Below are 12,290 nucleotides of genomic sequence, written 5' to 3' on the forward strand. Positions count from 1 at the left end.
TGCGGTTTAGATAGTCAATAAGATGAGATTGATGAAAATAATTAAAAATTAAATAAAATATTGTTAAAATATTATTTTTTAATATTATTATTATTTTAAAATTTGAAATAGTTGAAATATTATTTATTATATTTTGTATAAAAATTTAAAAAAATTATAATATTAAGATAAAATAAAACGTAACTTTTAGTACCATCTAAACGGAGTCTGCAATATAATATACTAATAATCATAAATCAATATATCATCAATCGTTTGTGTATGCGTGTGTAATTTTACTCCACGATATTAATTTATCCGTATAAATATTTGAGCAGTATTAAATAATTAATAAATATTGTAGAGTTTATTTTATTTGTATGTCTAGATCTCTCACTTAAGACATTAAGTTCGAATAAAAATTTAGAGATCTTAATATATATATATATATAGAGTTTTTATTGATAAAAATGGTATATATGTCGTTTGCATTAAATCACTATTTATATTAATTATTTATCAATCTCAGCCACAAAAAATAAGAAAAATAAAATGAGAAACCTCGATGGGGGCTTGGCTCTTCTTCGGTTCAAAATACTCCACGTGCGTACGTAGCTAGCGGCAAAAATTAAAATGAATGCTTTAATTTCCCAAGTCGGATTGTGAAATAAAGTAATATTGATATACACGCAAATTTTTTTTTTACAATTTTTTTTTATATAATTATATTTTAAATAAAAGTATTTATAAAAAATAATATTAATTTTATTAATTATTTTATAAAATATCTCTTATTTAAAATATAATTGTATAAATTAAGATTATAAATAAAAATGATTATGCACGTTATATTATTTTCTATTGCCATGTTGTAATTGGCCCTTTGATCTGAATCGATTGACTTACGTATGATAGCTAGAGCGCTAGCTTTCGATCAATAATATTGATCGAATGAAAGGGGTTCGATCCGATTCTAGAGAGCGGAAAATAAGGGTTCTAACTCATGAATTAAACCTTACGACACGTCATATATATATATATATAATATGGATAGATATGTTTTTTAATTATGCATGCAGTTCCACGCATGAATATATAGTTTAATTCCTTGATCTGTACGTTATATATATTGAATAAATATCAAATTAAATTGTTAAGAATAAGATGTTTGTCCTAACTAGCAAATTAATGTCCTTGATCTTCTCGATCGGCCGATATCTCTGGTACGTACTACAAAACTAGTATGACATTGAGAGGTTCATTCAATATATTTAATATTGTTGTGTCGTCATCACTAAAGCTAGCATGACATTGAGAGGTTCATTCAATATATTTAAATTTTGCTTAAATTATTGCCATCCATGATATCATAATAGATGTACGGCCATTAAAAAAACAAGAAAAAGATCGAGTATATATATATGCATGAGTATTTAGATATGTCTTAATATTGATAATGCATAGAGTAAATCTATACATCAGTCATTGTTTACTAACACCACACATCTAATGTCACTTTTTTTTTTTTTTGCATTCACCCTCCCTCAGCCCAATGACTAGCCTCCCCCTCTACGTGGGGTGTGGAGTGTAAGATAAAAAAATCGATTATGAATAGATTTTTTCTTATATATAATACCTGGCCTTAAGAGTCAGGATGATATATAATATACATATATGTACATATATATGTATATATATATAGCTCCGTTATCTCCTAGAGCTCTTAAAAATGTGAATAATTTCAATGGTAATTTCTACCCCAACTCTAGACCTTTTAGAGACCGAAGTTCTATGTGATCCTGATCTTTTTTTTTTTTAATAAGGTTTTTGTTCTTATATGTGGGAAAAATATGAATTTCTCAAATTGACTGAAAATAAATGAAGGTTTTCGAGTAGAAATTAATAAATGTCTAAGAATATGAACTACATCCAAAGAAAAAACAAAATGAAAATACAGGTCTTATATATGGAACAGGATAAAGCTGGGTGCATGACTGGCTAGGCCTAGCTGTTCCGACAATATCTCAGGCTCTCGACATATAAAAATTAGAAAAATTATTACCAAAATTAGTCTGAGGCTTGAGCCAGGCCAATTACATTATATCAATCATCGGTCTTTATAACTATTTTATTTTTCACGTGGGATTTAAAAATTCGTCTTGATAAATATATATATATATAAAAGAAATGATAGTTATAATCGTGAGTATACAAGTACCGTATAATTATTTTTAAAAAATAAATAAATATGAGATCTTAATTAAAAAAATAATAATTTTTTAATACCCACTTTTTTTTAGCGATTATATCGTGCTTGTATACTTCATGACTGCATGTAGCATTATTCATATATATATATATAATAGGTGTATATAGTAATATACTTGAACGTTAATATTATATTAATATCTGATCTCATGTGTTCCCTTAAAGAATTAGATCGTACGTATTTCAAATAAGAAATAATTGTTGCGCTTTCGTTTGATATCATAATCATAATATATAAGAACTATCAACTATATATTATTTATGAAAAAATTGGAGGAACAAGACATACATACATATATGTATGTATGCATGCATGCATGCTAGATAGGATTGAGGGAGTAGTCAAAGTTAAAGGCATATATTTACATATATGGCAACAAAGAGAGTATGGATTTTATGTTTGGTTTATAGACCATGCATCCATGGATGGGTAGCTGAAGCTCTATATGAATCAAGATCGATCCTATATATGTAATCTTCTTCTCTCAAGATTGACGCAATTTCGTACAGCTGATTGTTAAAATATTTGTATTAATTAGGACCACTACTTTAAGTACGTAATATATATATATATATATATATATATATATATATATAAATTAATTCTAGGACCACTCCTTACGTACGTTAAAAAAGTATTTTCTTTCGTTTTCACTGGTTTTATTTCTAATCTTTTGTTCTTTTGCGTGTCATCAATTTGACTTTTACATGCCTATCAAGGATTTAGACCCCGTTAAGGGATTTAGCATATTTTAATATATTTGTGAATAGTAATTAGTAAAAATGTTTGAATTAAGATATTTTATTTGATTTTAAAAAATAAGAGAGAAAATTTTAAATAAAAATATTATTTGAATATAATTTTTGTTGTGAAACTTGAAAAAATTGGATTTTTTTTTTTTTTGAGAGTTTAGAAAAGTTATAATGATTATGCAATGGTTAAATGAAAATTTTAAAAATCTAAAATTAAAAAGTGTTTTGAGTTTTAGTGATATTTGGTAAAGGAATATCAGATGTGAAATTCTTGAGAATAGTTGTATTACCAAACTAGTATCTAGAATTGGACACAAAAGATACATTGTAATCCCAATTGCAGATATCTAATTAATTTATAATAATAATAATTAAAAAAAAAAGGTTGGAAAATACTATTTTGGGATTTAGATCACATAAAAAAGAGATCATAAAAAGGATCAAATGACATGATTTAGAATTTGGACAAAAAAACTGAGGAGATCTGAGGCCAGGCCACCGGCCAGGACCACAAGTTTCATAAACAGCCGCTGCCGAATCTTTTGAAATCTTCTATCTTGTGAGTTAATGTTTATATATACTTTGTTTAATTGGCATTATATGTCAATTTAGAAGACTTTGTGCCCTGCTAAATCATTATAAAATAATTCATCACATGACCAACCCAATTTTGTATATCTTATATGAATATCCTTTTGCTTACATCTTAGAGGAGTAGTAATATCATTTTTTTATTAAGCGACTTGCACATCTTAAGACTGTAAATATTATTTTTCTATATATGTTGGTACCCGAACTTTAAAAAAAAAAACGATATAGCATATTGAAAAGAAAATGAAAGTGTATAATTGATGATGTGTGGGCTGGTCCGGTTCAGTCTAAAATCAATGACTCTTATTTTAAAATTCATTACAATTATATTTAGTATGTCAAGCTTGCAAATAAATTTTTTTCTTAGAGAAATTTAATTTCCACCAATCTTGCAGGAAGTGAAAAGCATACAGTCCCCACAAATCATCAGTCTAGTTAAACGCATGTTGATCAGCGCTTTTGGAAGTTCAAAGTCTTAATAGAAATGGCGAAGATGAACGCAAAGAGCACGGGAAACCCAACGATTGCAACTGCAACCACTCCTACAAAATCATGTTTGAAACCAAAAAAATCTCTAAAAAACTCTTCGACTGTTTCACCTGTATCAAGCGTGTCTTTTACATCACCAAACTGTGTCGCAGCCAATCCATACAAGGTCCATGATAATGGACAACCCCAATAGTACCATCTCCACCACACAGGAATCCTCTGTTATTGAGCAGGGTGAAAAAAAAGAAAAAAAAAAGACATCAAAGAAGAAGTTAGTTGTCGGGATATCTTCAAAGAGATCGGGAATTCAGGACACAAATTATGGAAAAGCCAAAACTTACAGTTCTTGGGACCACAAATCCGCAAAAGAGGCTCCAAATTCCATAAAAAAAGGTGGAAACAATGGAAGCAATGAGGTAATTGGGTGTCAAGCCCACAAGCATCATCCCATAGAAGGTGCAATACAATAAGGTGAAGTACATGAAGAAAAGATACCAAAAGAACTTAGCAGCACTCCTTTCAAATCCCATACATGCATAAACTATGACACCATAGACCACAGCTTGTGAAAAGATATATGGGAGTTCAACCATGACCTGTGATGAAAGACAGAAAGGTTATGAAGGAGCCATTGTTAAATGAATTGCATCAATGGTAAAAAGCTTGTAGCATGTGAAAACTAGTTACCTGTGCTAAGGCATATGGCAAGGCTGAATACATTCCTGCAGCTCTTTCTCTGTAGTAGACTGTTCTTTCAATGGAAACTACCGGCTGAACACCCCCAGAATTTTGAACCCCAAGGAAGAGAGCGGCAGTGAACATTGAACCCAATGAATTAAGCAGATCTAATTGGTTTGACCTGCAAGTAAAATGTTTAGAACTTGAACATATGCTGATAAAATAGTGTAACATGTATATATAACTACTTTTGTTCTGTAAATTGTTTTCGTGATCTAATGACTCACTTTTTGGAGCCAAGGTCCCAAAACATTGTCCCAAACATTATGGCTACGACGGCTGTGGAAAGAAATCTTATGGCAGTATATTGTGGATTGCGCCAGTACGACCAACGTTGTTTCCATAAGCATGCAACGCATTGGGTGAAGAATGGTTGTGAGAATTTAGTCGAAAAATGGAGGTCAGTGGAACCAGGAGCAGGTTCGCTCATTTCTTGAATGAGTACTTTGGTTCTCCTGAAACACATGCCACAAAGTCGTATTATTCTTTACCAGTCTTTAATTATTTCAGTCTCCTAATGCTATCATGTGTTTTGAAATGAAAACAACCTGTAGAGTTCTGAATTTTTGTACAATTCGGCAAAATCAACTCCCAAAGCACTTTCTTGGGCTGGCGTGGTTACTTCCAACATCCAAGTTGCTGGATTATAACCTTCTTTGATTTTACTCACTCCTTCGATTCCCTGGATCAAATTTCAATGATACATGTTCTTACAGGTATAATACATATATTAACAGCTCAGATTAAATGTTCAATAGATTGTCCATCACATCGTACCTCAAAATACTCGATAAGACAAGAAGAGTGCCAACCCAGGGGTCCCACATATATTTCTCCTCCTCCTCTCTTCAACAGAAATAGCTGCAATCCATGTTCATTGAGTTATACTAGTACATGAAGAAAACTGAAACAAATTGCTATCTGTTTTATATTTCTCCTCCTCCTCTCTTCAACAGAAATAGCTGCAATCCATGTTCATTGAGTTATACTAGTACATGAAGAAAACTGAAACAAATTGCTATCTGTTTTAAACGAATGAATAATTATCACCTCATCAAAAGCTTCAAAAATGTCCATGCTAGGCTGATGGATGGTACAAACAACTGTTCTTCCAGTGTCAACGGTGTTCCTAACAGTTCTCATGACAATTGCAGCAGCTCTTGCATCTAGCCCTGAAGTTGGCTCATCCATGAATATTACAGAAGGGTTTGCTACTAGCTCCACCGCAATGGTTAACCTCTTGCGCTGCTCAATGGAAAGACCGTTCACACCTGGCAACCCAACAATTGCTTGCTTCAATGTGTTCAATTCCACCAGCTCCATGACTTCGTCAACGAAGATCTGCAAAAATAAATTTCACGACTGATAAGATGTTTTAAGTGGTTGTGTTTGATTCAACCTCTGTTCAGTATCAGACTGTTAAGTACTTACACAAGCTGAGCTCTAGCTTTCTAGTATAACCTGTTAAGGAGCTCAGCTTTAGCATTATCATGCCTGGGTACCAAGAATCAGATCTCTCATAACATTTATGGAGATAGTATATTTTACACCCTACCATCACAGTTTTTGAAGTTCAACCATAAATTTGCATCTCAAGCTACCACTTTAAGCAATTTGCACTCTCAATCAAGATCTTTCCATCTAGATTGTAACATGTCCTATTTAGTGCAAGTTATAAAAAAAGCAATGCTTTGGAGGGCAAAATGTGCTTTCTCCGACAATTCACGAGCTTTAGTAAACAATGCAAAAGGCTTCACTGAGCTCGAAAGTACTCGTTAACTTGTCAAGTTGTCAGCTTGGCTTGAACTCTGTGTAGCAGCCAAGCCAGGAGAAGACAAATGCAAGTATGACAGAATTCAATTTAGCCCAACAACTATTATCACAACCAAGGTTTCCCAACCAATTCTGTTATCATCTTAGTTTTCTGCTTGACATGAATTGGGTTTAGGAAGCAACCTTTCTGGTTTCAGTGTCAATTTCACTGGATAGACGGAGCCAAGCCGAGTAGAGCAAGGACTCATAGACAGTAACATGAGGAGAGTGAATATCATTTTGCTCGCAATACCCTGAAATTCGAGCAAATGTTTCTTGCTTTTTTGGGTAACCAGAAATCTTTATGTTCCCCTCAATATAGCCACCAGTTTTCCGTCCGGCTAGCACATCCATCAAAGTGGTTTTACCAGCACCACTAACACCCATGAGAGCTGTGAGAATCCCAGGCCTAAAAGCACCACTAACGCCATTCAAAAGCACCAATCTATCCTCATTGACACCCTGATTCTTCATTTCCTGCACGTTTAATTTAACAAATTTGGTCTTTTAAGTTGAAAGTCGAAACAGAGGCTTTGAATTCCAAAAACTTAGATCATATCATTAATGAGAAGTACTACAGCCACAAAGAGATTTTACAAACTTACATGGCTCTATGTCATGCATTAGATTTACTTTATAATAAAAGTAACTTTACAATATGACATGCCACATCAAACCACGTCAATCTGTGATTACTTTTGTGAAATTCTTTTGTGGCCAAAGCATTTTTCATATGTTACCTGTGGCATGTCAACAGAGTAGACAATGTTATCAAAGGCGAGAGAGTATGGTTCAAATGGAAGAGCCATTCCCTTTTTCTTATCATGAGTGGCCTTTGCAGCAGCATCTCTTTTTGCAGATGAACTTCTCCTAAATTCATCTTCCTCACCTACATGACGGTTAAATTTAATTTAATTGACTTATCCAAAAAATAGTGAAAGAGAGTTGGTTGAGATTTATCACCAGCATTGGTGCTTTGGCTGGAGCTGTTCCCAGTTCCACCATCATCTTCACTGCTCTGCTCAGGATCTTCGTAGTTGACAGCCTGAGGCTTGTCAACAGCTGCACAATTTTTTCATAAAATTTTAACAGAAAGCTCACTTTAAAGGTCTTTATTGAAGTGAAGGTAACAGTTACCCACGGTTGAGATAAGTAAGAGACAGAGTATAGAGGAAGTTGAATAGCAATGTGAATCCAGTCAGTGCCCCAACTGATATCCAATACCAGTATGCGTGAGGAAAGAACTCTCGAGTTTTCAAAATTAAAAGCCCTAGTGGTTCCTTTAGTAAGGGGACATCCTGCAACATCAAAGTAAAACTAGAATTGACTTCTCTCATTACAAGACAAATGCACAAATGCTAAAAGGGTGAATTCAAGAATTTACATGTCTCCAACTCTTCCCAAGGAATTCGTTCACTGCTATTGCATTCTGACCGTACATTAATGGTGATATCCAGTAACCCCATTTCCACCATTTTTTAATGCTGTCTGCAGCGAAGAACAAAGACAAAGACGATCAATTGGACCGAGAATCGAACATATTCACGATTCTTATAGGTTTGGTCATTAGAAAGTGCTGACGTTTAAGAAAAACATGAGTACTTATTGTACCTCGTGACAAGACATAGCCACCATTTGCAAAAAGCAGCAGCAGCACAAATGACCCAAGTGTGGAACTAACAATCAAGTTCCTACCTACAGCCGCAATACATCGGAATAATGCAGAAGCCACTTGGTTAAGAAGAACAAGTACGAGATATTGTTTGAACAACCTGCAGCAAGTAGATTTCTTCAGATATCATTTAAAGCTGAAAAAAGTATGCGAGAAAATGTTTACAATCCTACCTTTTGACGTCTGGGTCATATCCAATGGCATAGTAGCTCATTAAAACCCAAATGGCAACTTCGATCAATGTAATAGGGATCCTGATGATCCATGTAGGAAGAGCATATGCCCATGCAGGAAAGAACTGGAAGTCCCTTTGCTTGTAAAAGACAGGAAGCTTGAAAATGGTCAGGCCAAGCTCTGACATTCCATTGAACATGACAATAAACAGTGTGTAAAACAGAGAACCCGTGTAAACTGCCCCATCAATTGCTGTGTCCCGGTGCATTTCGGTCCGAAAGAAGAGTGTTATTGAAAGAAGAGCCATTACGGAAAGCTAATAGGAGAAAGAAAGACATATATAAGAAACTATAACTGCAAAACTCAATACCTAAATAAAATAAGTACCAAGTTGGTTACCCACTTGGACGAGCTTGAATATGTAGACGAATGAGTTCCTCTTCATTAGCAAGAATTCTCTTGAGAAGCAGGCCTTCCATAGTTCTTTCTTTGTAACACCATATCTTTTGTTTGGTAAAATAGATGGGTTGCTGCCCTTGTCGAATGGAGTTGCAAGCTCTTCTTCAAGTTGCCTTCCCAGATGGAATGAGTGGAATGCAGCAGTGAATTCCTTTACCGTGATAAACCTGTAAGGCTCATCTTTACGTGCCCAATATTGCTTCTGATCTTTGCTTGATGTTACCTTCATGTTTACAGAAATTAAACATTAGACAATGAGTATCATATTTCAAAAGTTCAACTTTCATTTATCACATAATTGATTAATTAGAAGAAAAGTTACAACGTGCTAAATCATCCATTGTCTCAAAAGTTCGGATGGGAAGTACATTGTTCTTACCTCTTGCAAAAAATCAGCTACACCTTTTCTTTCAGGACATTTGAAGCCCATGGATTCGAAAAACTCGAGTATTTGCTCACGGGGACCCTGGTACACAATCTGGCCATCAGAGAGGAGAATGATGTCATCAAAAAGTTCAAAAGTCTCTGGTGCTGGCTGGAGGAGCGAGATGGCAGCAGTTCCATTTAGAATGTGAATGTATTGCCTGAGTGAGTTCACAATTTGAAAAGTTGTCGAGCTGTCCAACCCATTAGATATCTCATCCATGAGCAGCACTTTTGCTGGTCCAACCAGCATTTCACCTATAATATAAAATATAGATATTTCTTACAATTATTCAGATAGAGTGAAAAAGAATGTTGATATCAAAATTTGTTTTTATTTTACCTGTTGTGACACGCTTCTTTTGTCCTCCAGAGATGCCTCTTAACATCTCATCCCCTACCAAGGTGTCTGCACAAACTTCTATTCCCAAAATCTTCAAGTAAAAAGGCAATTATTTGATTAATGGATCTTAGTGGCTGACAATTGAGAAAATTAAAAAACTGATTGCTACATTAGTGATGATACCTTTATAATATAATCTGTGACCACATTTGTCTTCTGGCCTTCTATTGATGCTGCCTGAAATAGCAAGGACTAATTCAGATATTTGTGTACTGAGAAATCCTTACCGTTTCTCATAACGGATTTCGGTGAATACTCAAGCATAATTCACAGCTGCAATTACATTGATATGCATGCATAGAAAGATCAGTGTAAGAAACTCTATCTTGATCCAGCCATATGACAATATTGAAATCATCTACACAAGAGAGACTACTTTTTTTCATGTTCTCGGAAAATAGTTAAAGGTTTCAATGCTTCTAATCCCTAAAGTTTTCTTATTTCACAATACTTTGCTCACCTTCATGAAGACATCAATATCAGGATCAGGCTTGATATTGGCTTCTTTCTCTCTCCTCGACAAGTCTGCTAACCACTCTGTAGATTGTCAAAATAATTTACTGTGTCAAACTTGAAAATCTAAATGTGCGGGAAAACAAAAGGAGAGAAGCAATATATTTAGCCAACCATGACGAGATCCGACTCCTTGGCATCTTGCAGAAAAGGCCAAGGTTTCTCTCACAGTCATTTCTGGCATATGGAGATCGTGTTGACTAATATAGGCTGCCGTCCTCTGGGGCACAAACTCATGCATGTCATATCCGTTGTAAGTCACCCTCCCAGAGAACTTGAAGAAAAATAAAAGTTTGCCTTTCAGTTTACGGATAAAGTTGGGACCTAAAATACAGATTTTAATGCAGATAACTCATGGAGAAGAACTAAAACTGCATTGAAATTTCTTAACCTTGAGATCCGGATCAAGCTTCCCTGCCAAAGCCAACAGAAGAGTGGTCTTTCCAGAACTTGGAGGACCTAAAATCAATGTTAGTCTGCCAAATTCAAATAAAATCAGGACGGCTGAGACAAAAATAAATATAGAAATAATTCAATAATATGAATCCAATTCAAGATTAGAACAGAGCCAGCCATCTAACCTGCAAGGCCTAATGATTCCGCTAACATCACGAAGGATAGACAGATGTTTCTTTCTACTTGGAAGTAGATGAAGATAAGTCAAGAAGCCCTTCAAAAACAAAGGATAAAGCAAATTGTAAGCATACGATCTTAGCAAAGCATTAAAGAAAACAGATATCGCAGGTTATTACCTCCACCAAATTGATAGAGTAGTTGAAAAATGAAGGCAATGCTCTGCTTCCTACATAAACATCTGCTTCGACTTTTAAATGCTCGAATCTAACTTCAAGTGTGGGAATCTGAATTCCAACTCTGAGAAATATCAAACAAGGATAATACTCATTATAATCAAGAAAAACAAACATGAAAAAGAAGACGTGAAAAGGCCAGAAAAATTGTCTTCTTTTACTTGTCAATGCGTTCCTTGAGCTTCAACAGAAATTTCTCATTATCCACCTCGGCGTCTCTGACTAATCTCTCAACAAGATCCTTTCTTTCTTGAAACCCAAGCTTTTCAACATCGATTTCAGAGGCCTGACCACTGGACATAGTCAGTAAACCTTTCCTCAAACGTGTGTAAGTGGGGAGTCTCTCGAGTGCAGCCCATTTCAGAGCTTCCTCGTCATCTTCTCGTCGAAATGATGTTGAGAAAACTTGCACACCCTTGTCCCTCCATATGGAAGAACTGTCTACCCGGAAACTGTTTCTTACTTCGTAAAGATCACTTCCCTCCATTAAGAAATAGAAAAAGGTTCAAACAACAATAATAATCAAAACCCAGTAGGAACCCCGGAAGTTTTCACTGATATACGTGAAGAAACTTATGGGCGTTTCTTTTACTCAACAAGGGACGTTATCTAAGCTCTTTCCGTCTCCCCTTCACTTCGTCTCACATATACAACAAGTAGAGATTGCCACTGACGTTTTATCAATTGCCTTAAGTTTGGCACAGACGAGTTTCTTCACTCGTGGCTTGAAGAACGCGCGCTATAAATGTCATTCGTTGATTTTTTTTTTTTTTTTTTAACAGTACTTTTTCTTGAATATTGTGATCCTTCCGCACTATTGCTTTTGTAACTAAAATTTCAAATTAAAATTTTTTAGCTAATTAAAATGCTGGTCGTTTATATAAAATTTAGTTATATTTTAAATTTTACTGACACATTTAATTAATCCAATACTAATACTCTTAAAAGATGATGATAGCATGCCTATTACGTTAATAATAAGAGACGTGACATAGTCACAAAAAATTTATTATAAAAATAAATTTATAAATTAACGTAATTTTATATGATACATTAAATTTATACTATAATAAAAATAATTTTACAATTAAAATAACAGATACATAATACGTTCATCTTATCATATATAGTGTCAATTAAAATTAGTTTCTAAATTGAGTAGCCTTGTATTTCTTACACAATCTCTTCCTTTTTCTTTTTTTTTTTT

General features: G+C 34.2%; 1 protein-coding gene across 1 annotated transcript; it reads right to left on the reverse strand.

Moving 5' to 3' along the window:
• Nucleotides 1-3,934: 3,934 nt before the first annotated feature.
• LOC109011012 (pleiotropic drug resistance protein 1-like) lies at nt 3,935-11,766 on the reverse strand. The gene is made up of 24 exons (XM_035683505.1): nt 11,245-11,766; nt 11,027-11,147; nt 10,856-10,944; nt 10,666-10,750; nt 10,389-10,548; nt 10,222-10,298; nt 9,885-9,938; nt 9,702-9,792; nt 9,315-9,616; nt 8,880-9,158; nt 8,476-8,792; nt 8,242-8,402; nt 8,015-8,118; nt 7,772-7,928; nt 7,594-7,692; nt 7,371-7,519; nt 6,775-7,107; nt 5,869-6,159; nt 5,596-5,679; nt 5,367-5,500; nt 5,046-5,273; nt 4,768-4,939; nt 4,422-4,676; nt 3,935-4,299 (listed from the first exon to the last, which is right to left on the reverse strand). The coding sequence occupies exons 1-24, from the start codon at nt 11,568-11,570 to the stop codon at nt 4,042-4,044; spliced, it is 4,326 nt and encodes a 1,441-aa protein (XP_035539398.1). The 5' UTR covers nt 11,571-11,766; the 3' UTR covers nt 3,935-4,041.
• Nucleotides 11,767-12,290: the final 524 nt, after the last annotated feature.

This window comes from Juglans regia, chromosome 12, assembly GCF_001411555.2.
Source record: "Juglans regia cultivar Chandler chromosome 12, Walnut 2.0, whole genome shotgun sequence".
Taxonomy (NCBI): domain Eukaryota; kingdom Viridiplantae; phylum Streptophyta; class Magnoliopsida; order Fagales; family Juglandaceae; genus Juglans; species Juglans regia.

What these genes read in the sequence shown, in the direction of transcription:
- LOC109011012 (XM_035683505.1), bottom strand. Translation starts at nt 11,570, where the DNA reads ATGGAGGGAAGTGATCTTTACGAAGTAAGAAACAGTTTCCGGGTAGAC. An exon ending in AGGAGTCGGATCTCGTCATG is followed by an intron (nt 10,299 to 10,388) that starts GTTGGCTAAATA and finishes GACAATCTACAG; the next exon opens with AGTGGTTAGCAGACTTGTCG. An exon ending in ACATATTCAAGCTCGTCCAA is followed by an intron (nt 8,793 to 8,879) that starts GTGGGTAACCAA and finishes TTCTCCTATTAG; the next exon opens with CTTTCCGTAATGGCTCTTCT.